Source organism: Pelophylax lessonae (assembly GCF_965119305.1).
Source record: "Pelophylax lessonae genome assembly, chromosome: 3".
NCBI lineage: Eukaryota > Metazoa > Chordata > Amphibia > Anura > Ranidae > Pelophylax > Pelophylax lessonae.
In genome coordinates, this window is record NC_138770.1 from 168423641 (window position 1) to 168435779 (window position 12139).

Consider the following 12139-nt stretch of genomic DNA (forward strand, 5'->3'; position numbering starts at 1 on the left):
TAGGGATGCACCGATCCGATATTGGGATCGGGTATCGGCCTCGATACTGGCAAAATAGCTGGATCTGGGATCGGTAAAATTAACAGATCTACGGACCGATCCGGTGCTGCTATGTTCAGTTGTATGTTGCATTTTAAATTCCTATTTGCAAGAATTTTCACTTTATATTTTTTACAGGTTTACTGTTTGATTACTATTATAAGTTCAAGCAATAAACTTTTTTTTCTTGTGGCTACATTTTATTTTTTGTAATTTGAAGTTTGACTTTGATTACATAATATTTTAGATTTTGAATGCACAGTTGTTATAACAAAACAATAGTTCAGGATCGGTATCGACAGATACGCAAAACCAGGCATCGGTATCGGGACTAGAAAAGCCGGATCGGTGCACCTCTAATGAAAACTTGCGCTGGAGTAAATATACTTAAATTGGTTGTAAACCCACTTTGATGACTTTTACCTATAGCCTATAATGAGGCTTACCTATAAGTACTGTAAATATCTCCTAAACTTGCACAGTTTAGGAGATATTTACATTGCATGCAGCCGATGACGTCATCCGCGCATGCGCTCTGAAGAAACTGCCACCTGTGCCATTTCTTCAGAGCCCTGTGTCGTGACCAGCGGCTCCCGGGCGCATGGGCGGGAGTGACCGTGTAGCTCTGGCCAATAATACAGCTGGGGTCTGCATACCTGGAATGAAGACGGGCGAAGATGGATGCGGCCGGCAGCAGGGTCAATGCGGTCTTCGTTGCAGGTAAGTGTCACATAATGTACTAGTATGCGATGCATACTAGCACATTATGCATTTACTTTGCAGGGGGGAAAAAACGGGAAGAGTTTACTTCCTCTTTAACAAATGATAAAGCAGCCACTTAAGCAATCATGACACTAACAGCAAAAAATATAAATGCAAGAAGTAACCCTAAGAGCCGGTCCACACTTCCGTGACTTGTCAGGCGACTTGTCAGCCTGACAAGTCACGCTCCCTCGCGGTCCATTGACCGCTACAGGACCCGTTCTAATAGGAGCTCCGACTTAGAAAAAGGGTCCTGTACTACTTCGGGGCGACCTCGGAGCGACTTGCATAGACTTCCATTATGTGAAGTCCCTGCAAGTCGCTCCGAAGTCGTGGTGCATGGCAATGCACAAGTCGCCCCCGAAGTCATGCAGAGTGCAGAGTCGTGTCGCCTTAGTGTGAACCAACTCTTAATGAAAAGACAAGTGATTCAATAATAAATCACGAAAACAACAAAGTGAAACATAAAGTGACAAAATGTTTTACATGTGATGAAATGTTTTACATGTGATGAAATCAAATCAGTCTATAAGGGCCAATCCACTAAAATGCCAATAAAGTGTTTAAAGTAACAAAGTCCAAAAAATTGGTTCCATAATCCGTTTCTCATATGGGTGTCCCCACACTCCAGATTCCCGTGCATCCACCACCGAGTGACACCATATAAATGAGCCACTTACCAGATCCAGTGGACCATCGTATAAATGGTTAAAAGTGCTTGTTAAATCCCTTTGATCAGGGTGGTACCAGGCAGATTTACAGTCAGGATTGCTCCATCTCTAAAGCATCAGCACTGTTCTAACTACCCAGTAATGTCCTTCCTCCAGTATATGCTGATAAAGATGTGATCTGAAGCTGAAGTTATAAGCTGATTGGTTTCTATGCAGAGCTGCACCAGATTTTGCACATTCCATTTTTAGTAAATCAACCCCACTGTGCCTTAGAATACTAAATGATTTTCATTTAGAGTTACCTTCTGCTTTAAAGTTAAATTGTGCAGACATTGACTTTGGCACAACAGAAGTGTTTCCAAGTATTAGCAGTTCATTGCTGACTTTTCTTAAAATGCTTAAGATGCAAGACATGACTTCCAAACTGAAAATATATGGTTTAAAAGTGAATGTGTTTTGGAACTCCGCAATATTGGAAGAACACTATTCCTAACTCTGCATATGTGAAAAGCTTGATGTCGGAATGCAGAGGTCTTTCTATGCATTCTGAATAATGTCACAGAGTAAAATTTCTTTGTATGGCTCTTTACCCCCATATCCTTTTGTCATTGATGCTTTGTAGGACTGACCTTTTAAATGATTGAGTATATTATAAAGTAAACACAAGCAGGGAAGACTCTTTATATTAAGTGCATTGCTCTGAAGTGTCTAAGTTTAGCAACAGCCGGCAGCCACTGGGTGCTTCCTTTCCCAGAATCCTTCCTCTGGACTCCAACTCCCCCACTGCCCCCACCATCCTGGGCCAGCACTGGCTGTCTGTCACACAGCAGCACTATTCCGAGGTCATGTTTCTCAGCTGCTCAGTGTTGGGAGAACTCAGAAAAAGACAGTTTTGTTCTAGCTAAGAATTTGGTTTTGTCAGGACAAGAAAAGCGTGGGGCTCTGTATCGCTGTATGATGCTGGCGTCTTGGAGCCCAGCGCCAGCCTTAGATTGCGAGACTCGGGGACTCTCCTTGCTACAAGGAGTTTAAGCAAAGCAGAAAATCTATAGCTCCTGAACACCCTTCCCTTTCTTGTTGAAAGAACCCAAATTCCAAATTGCCGTCTTGAGAGCTGGTCTTCCAAGATGATGATTAAGGACACGTCGCTGAGAAGGGACCCCGATTTAAGGGGGGAGTTGGCCTTTCTTGCAAGGGGATGTGACTTTGTGCTCCCATCCCGATTTAAAAAGAGGATCAAGTCTTTTCAACAAGCTCAGGTTTGCAAATTCTTTTTTGGTCAGGGCTAAGGAAGGGGTTTTCGACCATCAGTGACTGTTACATTTAATGTGTTATTTGGGCTGATAATGCAACTCTACTGGTATATCCTGTAATACATTTAAGGAACTGCCTTGGTATTAAAACTACAGTCAGGAGGAAGAATTGCAATGGGTATTTGTAGTAAAGGAGTTGGGAATATTTGTGTTTAATCGCGTTCCTTGTCTGCATGTTATTAAGCCAAAACATCTGTTGTTGCACTAAAAATATCCCTAAATTAATATGACCGTACATAAAGTGCAGTAATCCTTGGCAAACACAATTCATTGTTCTGATTGGTTGTTAGATGGAATCTGGTTTAATAAGTCATTATTGAATGCATTTCCTTATTCAAATTCCTTGAAAATAATTTGATTATAATGGACCAAATAATAAACTGAATCTGAAAAGTTAGAAGTTGTGGTATAAGATAGACATTTAAAGAAGGAGTTGCTGAAAGCACATGTAATTGCAGGGGTGGGTGGAGTTAAGCTTTATAGCTAGAAACAGCAGGGGCGGAGCTGTGAAGAGCGGTTTGTAGGGAGGGGGTAGTTATTATGACAGTTTACTCTTTATGATGTAATTACTGGGTGTTCCTGCAGCATACTGTGAATTCATTAACTACTAGAAAGGTCAGGAGGTCTAGTGGTCTTTTACCTGACATCATATACTTCTTCTTTGGTATACAATAGTAATTGCCAGAGACTTATCAAACATAATACACTTCTTTGAAAAGAAGATTACAGGAAGTTAAATTGAATTTAAATTTCTGCCTGCTATAAAAATTGCTTGTTCAAAATAATAATCTACAAGGTTCAAAAGTTATAAATTAAGAAAATGGCTGCTGCATTGAAAGTATTGAAACAATGATTTGGGTAGAAGGTTGGTTCAGCATTTGGCTTTCCTCTGCTCTTTAGCCCAAAAGTTCACAACTCCTCCCTCTTCCCCCCGGGAGTGCACACAATGTGCACAATGCCCCCATAGGTTGGAGGACTGACCGGCCTCTACAGGCTGCACTTGGGAGGAGGTGTTGTCACCAGAGCAGAAAGAAGTTTGCAGTGAGCGCAGAAATGCCGTGCTCTGCCACTCCTACTGTCTACACGTCCCTGCAAAGATGTCAACGTGGACCAGAAATGAATGGAGTAGTGGTGGAAATTTACAGTGGCAGAGTTGCTAGCTGGCAGAAAGGTGAAGCATCTGGGTTGTTGGGGTGCAGTGTCAGGGGTGCTGAGTGACAGGGAGATGCAATATCAAGGTGCAGAGTAGAAAGGGTACTGGGCTCTTTATAGGCCCAAATGCAAAAGCTGTCTACTTATAAGCCTGCAGGCAGGCTTGGTACACTGAGCACCACCTGAAATGGTACAGACTCCTTGACTGCATTTCCGGATATAAGGTAAGTGTAAGAGGGTTTAATGACTGTGAGAAGTAGGATTAAATTATTTGTAGGTATAGTTCATCTTTAGGCCTCCTTAAACCCTATACATTGCATTTATATGTGATTTACTGCAACAACAATGCATTCAGTGTCGTTCATTGTGGTGCCATTCATTTAAAATGGAACCCCAATGAATAAGTACAGTAGGTGGTCATGGACTCATATTGCAGCACACCACAATGCATGTGCCTTGTATTATTGTGCGTTGCAATAAAGAAAAGGGTGCAGGTCTACTTTTTGTTTCCATTGCAATGCAATGGCAGCCCATTCTTCATGAAATGGTTGCCCTAATGCAAAACGTTCACTTGTATGCAGTATTGCACCACAGTGAAATGGCATAGTGTGAAGGGCCTTAATATTTGATGTGCATTACTTGGCCATGCAATGTGTGGAGTATGAGGGTTTCCAAAATGGCAAGCAATATGTGTTTTCCATATGTTTTTATAAACTTCAAGCCTATTAAATTCAAGTGGCTATGTTTTAGGTTTGAGATTTTAGCAAGTCTGTTTTGAAGCAGTTAAAACGTTAGATGTCTATGAGAGCAGGAGACTGATCTCTCTCCTAACCTTGCAGAAGTCTTCTGCACATGTGCAGAATACAGGACATAGACCCAGCATTTAATGTCAGCGCTGCTAACCTCCAATTTTCCCTGGACAGACATCACTCTGCTACCATGACCAGACGTCTTCCATTACTTATAACTTACTTTCAGCTCTCCAGTATGTCATGAGACATGCAGGAGCCACAGATGAGTCATTAGTGATGGGAGACTAACTGTACTGGGGGCTTGCTGAAGGTTAGAGGAGATGAGCTGCAGGACTGTCTTTAAATGTCAGGTCCACTCTGGGGGTAGTGTAGAGTCTTTAGGATAACCCAAAAAGGTACCATTATCTGGTGCATGTTCAGCTGCAGGAAGGTAATACCATTGTATCACGCATGTGTAGTAGCATCAACATTTAAATACCTTTTTCAAGGGGAAACCCATTCAGACTGGTCCCTGCAGCAGGTGAGCCTGTGTTGAAATAGGATGTTGTCCAAATATCTGGCCTTGTCAGCTCACACCACATCCTTACCTCCCTGCTTCTGCTGCGGCTTACACAGGCACCGTGTAGGCTGAGGCACCACTCATGACTGCACCTGCAATCACATCCCTTATCACCACTGCACCAGCACTCACCCACCCCTTAACCACTTTGCTTTCACCTCCCTATTCACCACCTTGCCTGAAATGCTTAAAGCCTCCCCAACAACCCAAATACATCCAACACCAACCCCCACTATCACCATCATGCCTGACCTCCATGCCCCCACTTCAGCCACCACTGCAACATTGCCTGCCTCTGCACTCACTGCCAATGCACTGACGCATGCCTTAATGCTCACCACCACTTTACCAATGTGTACTTTTGTTCTTTCTGCAGTGATACACCCTTTTATGTTCAGCCTGTTCAACAAACAGCCACACTTTTGCTAGTTAACTAGAAAAGAACAGTTTTAATCTGAGTTGCTATAGCGAGCAAATTCACTTTTTGTATACCTCTATTACAGACTTGTGTGCAGTATGTTGCACAGCTTCTAAAAATGTTCATACAATTTTCTTTCTCCTTTTTCTATTAGGCCATGATGTGATTCCATTGTAGAGGATTCTTTGGCAGAGTACAACACCATCTTTTAATTTTTATGTAGACTCCAAAGGTTGGGTGCAAATCTAAAATATTAGGCTTGGATGGGTGGGGGAAAGTTATACTTAAACTATGGAAATTGGCAGCGATAGCCTTGTCTTTGGGCAAACTAATTGAAATTGCTTGCTGCTGGTAAAAATAGGTGTAGTAGATGGAAAGTAACATTGATAGAACTGCTATTTGTAGGTGGAATGTGGCACTGGGCAGAGGTACTGGATATATTTTGCTGTGTCTCTGTGCAGCTGTGAAAGCTGTATTTGCCTGGTAAGCCGCAATGGTCAGTCTCTGCTAAAATAGATAATGTAACACAATAACTTGCAGAATCATAGAGAATGCTTGGCACGGAGTCTCTGAACATTAGTGTATAAAAAGTTCAGGCTGCTTTATTAAATAGTGGTTCAGAACAGGTCTGAGTCAAAAATTGAATTGCACATGAAAAAAATATTAGCATTTGAAAACGGTTCTGTGCTCAAGCCCAAAGATTTATAGCAGCCAATTAACTTCTGTTTTGATTACCATGGGTGAACTGTTTTAACACTTAAGTGCTATTCATTAAATTAATGGAGATTAGTGAATAAATGGTTAGGATTCCCACACCCAGTGCTCAACACAGACTTTAGGCTATTAGTTCAAGGATTATGTAACTATAGCTGCATATTTATTAAGGCTGAACTCCACACAAAATGTGATTTCATCCTCTTAGGGTGTCTTCACACTGCCCCGCTGCGTTTTTCCTAAATTGCAGTTAAGCTGCCGTTTTAATGGGGGTTAGCTGCGCTTTCCCATAGACTTCTATGGGGTCCTGCAGTTTTGGTGCGGTTTCAGAAAGTGCATCAAAACTCCTGTATGCTGCATACTGGTGCATCTTCTGAAACCACACCAAAACCATGGGACATCGTAGAAGTCTATAGGAAAGCTCGGCTAACCCGCATGAAACCCACGAGCTGGCTGCACTTTGCAAAGCACAGTGGGACAGCACTGGGGCACTTTCGTATTCAACAGCTGGGAGCATGAGCCTTGTTGATTGGAGAGATCCAGCTCTTGACTCAATGCAAGGTGTTGAGCCACTGCAGAAAGACTGCTGCCTTCACACAGATAGCAGCAGTATGCTGGTTTGGGACAAGTGGTTGTACCAGATGTGCAGCATCATTAGACTGATATGACAGGTCAAATATTTTAAACCTGTTTTGTGTAATTTTTTTTTGAAAACTTTAATTAGGTTTTTAAAGCTGAATTCCAGGTATGTTTTTTTTTAATTGCATAGTTACACTGATCTCTCACTTTGCCAAAATTCGAACCTTCATCTTGCTACAACATTTGTTAAAAATTGGTCTAATTCAGGGTATCAGAGGCTGATAGCCAACACTGCCAAACCTTCTCAAACTTCTGAGGACATCCCCTAGCCTTGTTGATAATACCTTTCCAACATGACAAGGAAGGGGCCTCCGGCTTCTTCCAAGATAGCAGTATAGCCTTGCAAGCATAAAAGAGGGAGATAGACAGAAGGGTCCTCTGCACCCTTAGTGGTGCAATCTCCTCTACCAGGCCCAATAAGCAAACTGAGATCGTCAAAGGTACTGGAATGCATATCAGGTCTTGAAGAGTTCCAGTAACACCTGTCCAGAACTCATGTACCTGTGGACAATACCAAACTATGTGATCGAAGTCCGCAGGAGAGGTGGTACAGCGCCAACACTCCGCAGAACCCGTGCCATACATATAAGTTTTTTTTGGCAGGGGTATAATAGGTTTTGTGAAGCAATTAAAATTTTATGTACTGATCCCTGGCCAACACCAGCACTCGGAACGGGTGTTACCATATGTGATCCCACTCCTGCCCCTGAAGATCAGACAAGGACGCTAACCACCTCTCCCTACATTTAACCTGTGCTTTTGGCCTTTCCCCAAATAATTCCTTCTAAACCCCTGACAGTGGTTTTCGCAGCAACTCATCTCGTAGCATGTTCTCTATAGAAGAGGATCTAACCTCTAGAGTTTCGGAGCCAAGTTGCACTAGATAAGCATGCTGCAATTGCAGGAAATGGAATAAATACCAATTAGGCAGGTGATATTGAGATTTAAGTTGTTTGAATGTAAGAAGTTTCCCCTCCCCTGCCTCCAGAATGTCCTTTAGTTAATTAATACCCACTCGTGCCCACACTACAGGGTCCTGTATGGCTCCAAAATGGCGTAATTTAGGATTGTGTCATAATGGGGTATCTGGGTAATGGGCCTGAACCCCAGACAGCATGAGTGTCTGTACCTTATCCCATACACTTATAGAAGCGCACATCTACCCCCTTAAGGGTGATGCCACCTGAGGGCCCTGGTAGGCCAGGTAGAACAGACTCTCGTATGATCCCAGGAGACCAGCCTCAAGCACATTCGCTGCATCGCTGTCATCTTGTAATAGCCAGCGCCTCACGACCACCATTTGGCCTGTTAAAAAATATTTGAAGAGGTCCAGCAAAGCCAGTTCTCTCTGCCCAAGTGGCTCTTTAAGAGCCCTAAGCCCTATCCTATGATGAGACCATGGCCATAAGAAGTTGCTAAACAGACTATTCACATGCTTGAAATACGAACAAGGAACCCAAATTGGAGAATTGCGCAGAAGATACAAAAATACCGATAGAATTTTCATTTTTATAAGGTTTACTCCACCTATTAAAGAAAGGGGTAGGTGTTGCCACCCTTCGAGTTGTGTCCTGACTCTGGCGAGCAACAAGAGCAGGTTCAGTGACATATAGTCCCCCACTCTGGGTGAGATACGGTGACCAAGATACCTGAATTCTGAGACCCAAGATATGGGCACCATCCTCGTTGCCTGGGCCTGAGCCCCAGCATCAATGGGCATAATGTTGGATTTCTCCCAGTTCACTCGCAAGCCAGAAAACCCCTCAAAGGTTTTTTTAAAATCTCAAAGACGGCCTCAAGGGACCGCCCTGGATCCTGTAAGAAAAGCAAAAGGTTGTCAGCATAAAGAGCAATGCATTCCTTAATACCCCCGACCTCTAGGGCTCTCACCGCCGGTGACAACTGCAGGGCTATGGCCATTGGTTCTATTGCCATTGCAAATAAAGAGGGTGAAAGTGGACACCCTTGTCGTGTTCCCCTCCCCACCGAAAACTGTGGAGAAACTGCTGTGCCTATCCGAATGGCTGCTGTAAAGTAGAGATATCCATGTCAGAAAAACGCTTCCGAACCCCATGTAACAGGACCTTGAGCATGTATTTCCAGTCAACTGAGTTGAAGGCTTTCGCTATATCGAGCAACACCACCACCCACGCACCGGAATTAGCATGGTCAATTTGTAAATGCGCAAATAATCTCCATGTACGTGGATTTCTGGGGTATAAAGCCTGTTTGGTCTATGTCCACCAAGGTGGTGATGACCCGTGACAACCTGATTCAAAGGGACAATGGAACTGTAGGATTAACACTCCAAAGGATCCTTGCCCGATTTAGGCAACAGGATAACCTGGGCTTCCAGTAGAGATTCAGATAGAATCTTGTGCTCCAAGAAAAAGCCCTGAGTGTTATTGATACTGGGCACACTCATCTGGACCCACTGGTCTGCCACCAACGCAGCCAGCAGCTTGCCATTTTTATCCACTTTTTCAAACAGGGTTTCAGCCCTCCTAGTCCAAGAGGTATGAGTTAGTTCAGCCAGATGTAGGGCCAAGAGGCAGTGGGCCTCCAACAGAGCTGCATAGGTGACTTCCGAGGGGCCAGAGGCATGGGCCAGCTCACAGGGCCCTTTCCCCATCCTGCAGTTCTTGTAATGTGGAGTTGTACTCCCTATGAGCTTGTTTAATATCAGAGATATAATGACCATGTATGCAACCCTCAGTTATACTTTAACCTATTCCAATATTATCCAAAACTAAAGATGCTCCACCCCATGCACATACTTGCCTCAATCCCAAATCTACAGCCTTCCTCAATGTTAACAGCCTCTGGATAAGTCTCCTTTGCGCTAGCCATACCTGTTTAGCAGATCCCCTAAAGCCAGCCATACATGGATTGAAATTAAGCCAGTTCAGAAGGGACCAGCCAAATTTTGATCAATATATGGTCAGGCTGGTTGTACACAAGTAGATCCATTAATCAACTTCTGTACATCTGGGGGAAAAAATTCTGATCAGTGTATTTTTACGGCGGGGGAGTCTCCCCACTGTCAGAATACAATAGCACATTGGGAAGTATTCCCCTATCCACACATCGATGGTTGAACAAAATTTAAAAAAAGACTTGTGTATGGGCTGCCATAGAATTTATGCGAGTCTCCTGCCTAGGGATATGTCATCATAAAAGTCCATGGGGATCTACTGTGCAGATACAGCCAGCAGAAAGATTTTACTGATGACTTTAAACATATTGACAGCCCGCAGTAGTGGCACAAAAGGTGGTATCTAGTACGGGGAAGGGTAGTGTATTTTAGATCAAGGAGCCTTTGTCTGAAAGTGCACTTAACTTTAACCTTACATACAAATACTGGTACTTTAGTACTGCTCCCCTTTGCAGTTACATGGTCCGAGTGTACCTTTTCTGCAAGCAGTGTGATCCTATGGTCCATATTTCAATAAGGCATAGGTCTGCTCTGTGCTTCTGCAGCAGTTTATTTAATCTGAATTTGGGTCTAACACAATATATTGCCTAAAATTGCATTTCCAATTTGTTTAGATTCATCATGTCTTTGAAATAAGTTTTCAAATGACTACAAGCACATGTAGTTATTCAGCCTGGCCATAAGCGTGTATTTGTGTACACAGGGATCTGTAAACAGCTGGTGGAGAGTCTAGCATGCCATCTTGGAGAAGAATGTGCACACACATATGCCATAGATTCTAAAAATAGTGACCAGTGGACGGTTTCAGGCTTTCTTGAAAGTACATAGCTATCAGTGCAACCTCATGCCAGTTTATGGCTCAGGCCTGGGCTTGTTCTGGATTTGCAGCCATTCTACTCCAGTACCATTTTTTTCCAAGCCATGTCCAGTTACATAGTTAGTGAAGTTGAAAAAAGACACCAGTTCATCCAGTTCAACCTATGATGTGTGTGTGTGTGTGTTTGCTGTCAATAGTACATTGTATACTCCTGTATGTTGTAGTTGTTAAGGTACCCATCAAATAGTTTTTTTAAACTATCGATGCTCCTCACTGACACCACTGCTTGTGGAAGAAGATCCACATCCCTACCGCTCTGACGGAAAAGAACCCTTTACGCAGTTTTAGGTTAAACTGCTTCTCTTCTAATTTAAGTGAATGGCCGCGTTTTTTTTTTTTATTCTCTTTTACTGAAAAGTTTGTTCCCTATGCTAGGGTTGCCAGTATGGTATTTGTACATTGAAATCATATCCCCTCTCAAGCGTCTTTTCTCCAGGGAGAATAAGTTCAATGCTTGTAGTCTTTCCTCATAGCTGAAGTCCTCCTTTCTCTTTATTAGCTTTATTGCCCTTCTCTGGACTCTCCAGTTCCAGCACATCCTTCCTGAGGACCGGTGCTCAGAACTGGATGACATACTCGAGATGCGGCCGGACCAGAGTATTTTAGAGTGGGAGAATCATCATTTTATCCCTGGCGTGAATCCCCTTTTTTTACATACCACTATTCTGTTGGCTTTGCTTGCAGGAGCTTGACATTGCATGCCATTGCTGAGCTTGTCGTCTACTAGGACCCCCAGGTCCTTTTCCATCTTGGATTCCCCCCAAAGGTTCTCCCCCTAGTGAGTAACTTGCGTTCTTATTCCTGGCACCCAAATGCATTACCTTACATTTTCCAACATTAAACCTCATTTGCCGTGTAGATGCCCACACATTATTTTGTTCAGATCTTCTACACAGGCTGTGGAAACCTTACAAGAAGTTATTGCCCTGCTTAGGTTAGTGTCGTCTGCAAATACAGAGATTGAGCTATTCATCCCATCCTCTAGATCGTTTATTATTATATTTAACAGGATTGGTCCCAGGACAGATCCTTGGGGGACCCCACTTTCCACACCAGTCCAGTTCCATTTCCATTTATCACCACCCTTTGGACCCCTGAAGCCAGTTTTCAATCCAGGTACTCACCCTATGGTCCATACCTACGTACCTTAGTTTGTACCGTAAAGGTTTGTGGGGAACTGTATCAAATTCCTTTGCAAAGTCCAGATACACCACATCCACAGGCCTTCCTGTATCTAGATGGCAGCTCACTCCTTCATAGAAGGTTAATAGATTGGTCTGGCAAGAACAATTCTTCATGAATCCATGC

General features: G+C 43.2%; 1 protein-coding gene across 2 annotated transcripts in view; it reads left to right on the forward strand.

The window, feature by feature from the left end:
* The window catches only part of PPP2R3A (protein phosphatase 2 regulatory subunit B''alpha), a 142454-nt gene that overhangs the window by 76721 nt on the left and 53594 nt on the right, over positions 1-12139 (forward strand). The window contains exon 1 of one of the 2 annotated variants that reach the window (XM_082249513.1): positions 2295-2731. The exons of the other annotated variant lie outside the window; for it this stretch is intronic. Within the exon in view, the coding sequence (XP_082105639.1) occupies positions 2600-2731 (132 nt within the window). The 5' untranslated portion in view covers positions 2295-2599. Of the gene's footprint in view, positions 1-2294; positions 2732-12139 lie in introns of those variants that run through there. 2 annotated transcript variants of the gene reach the window in all.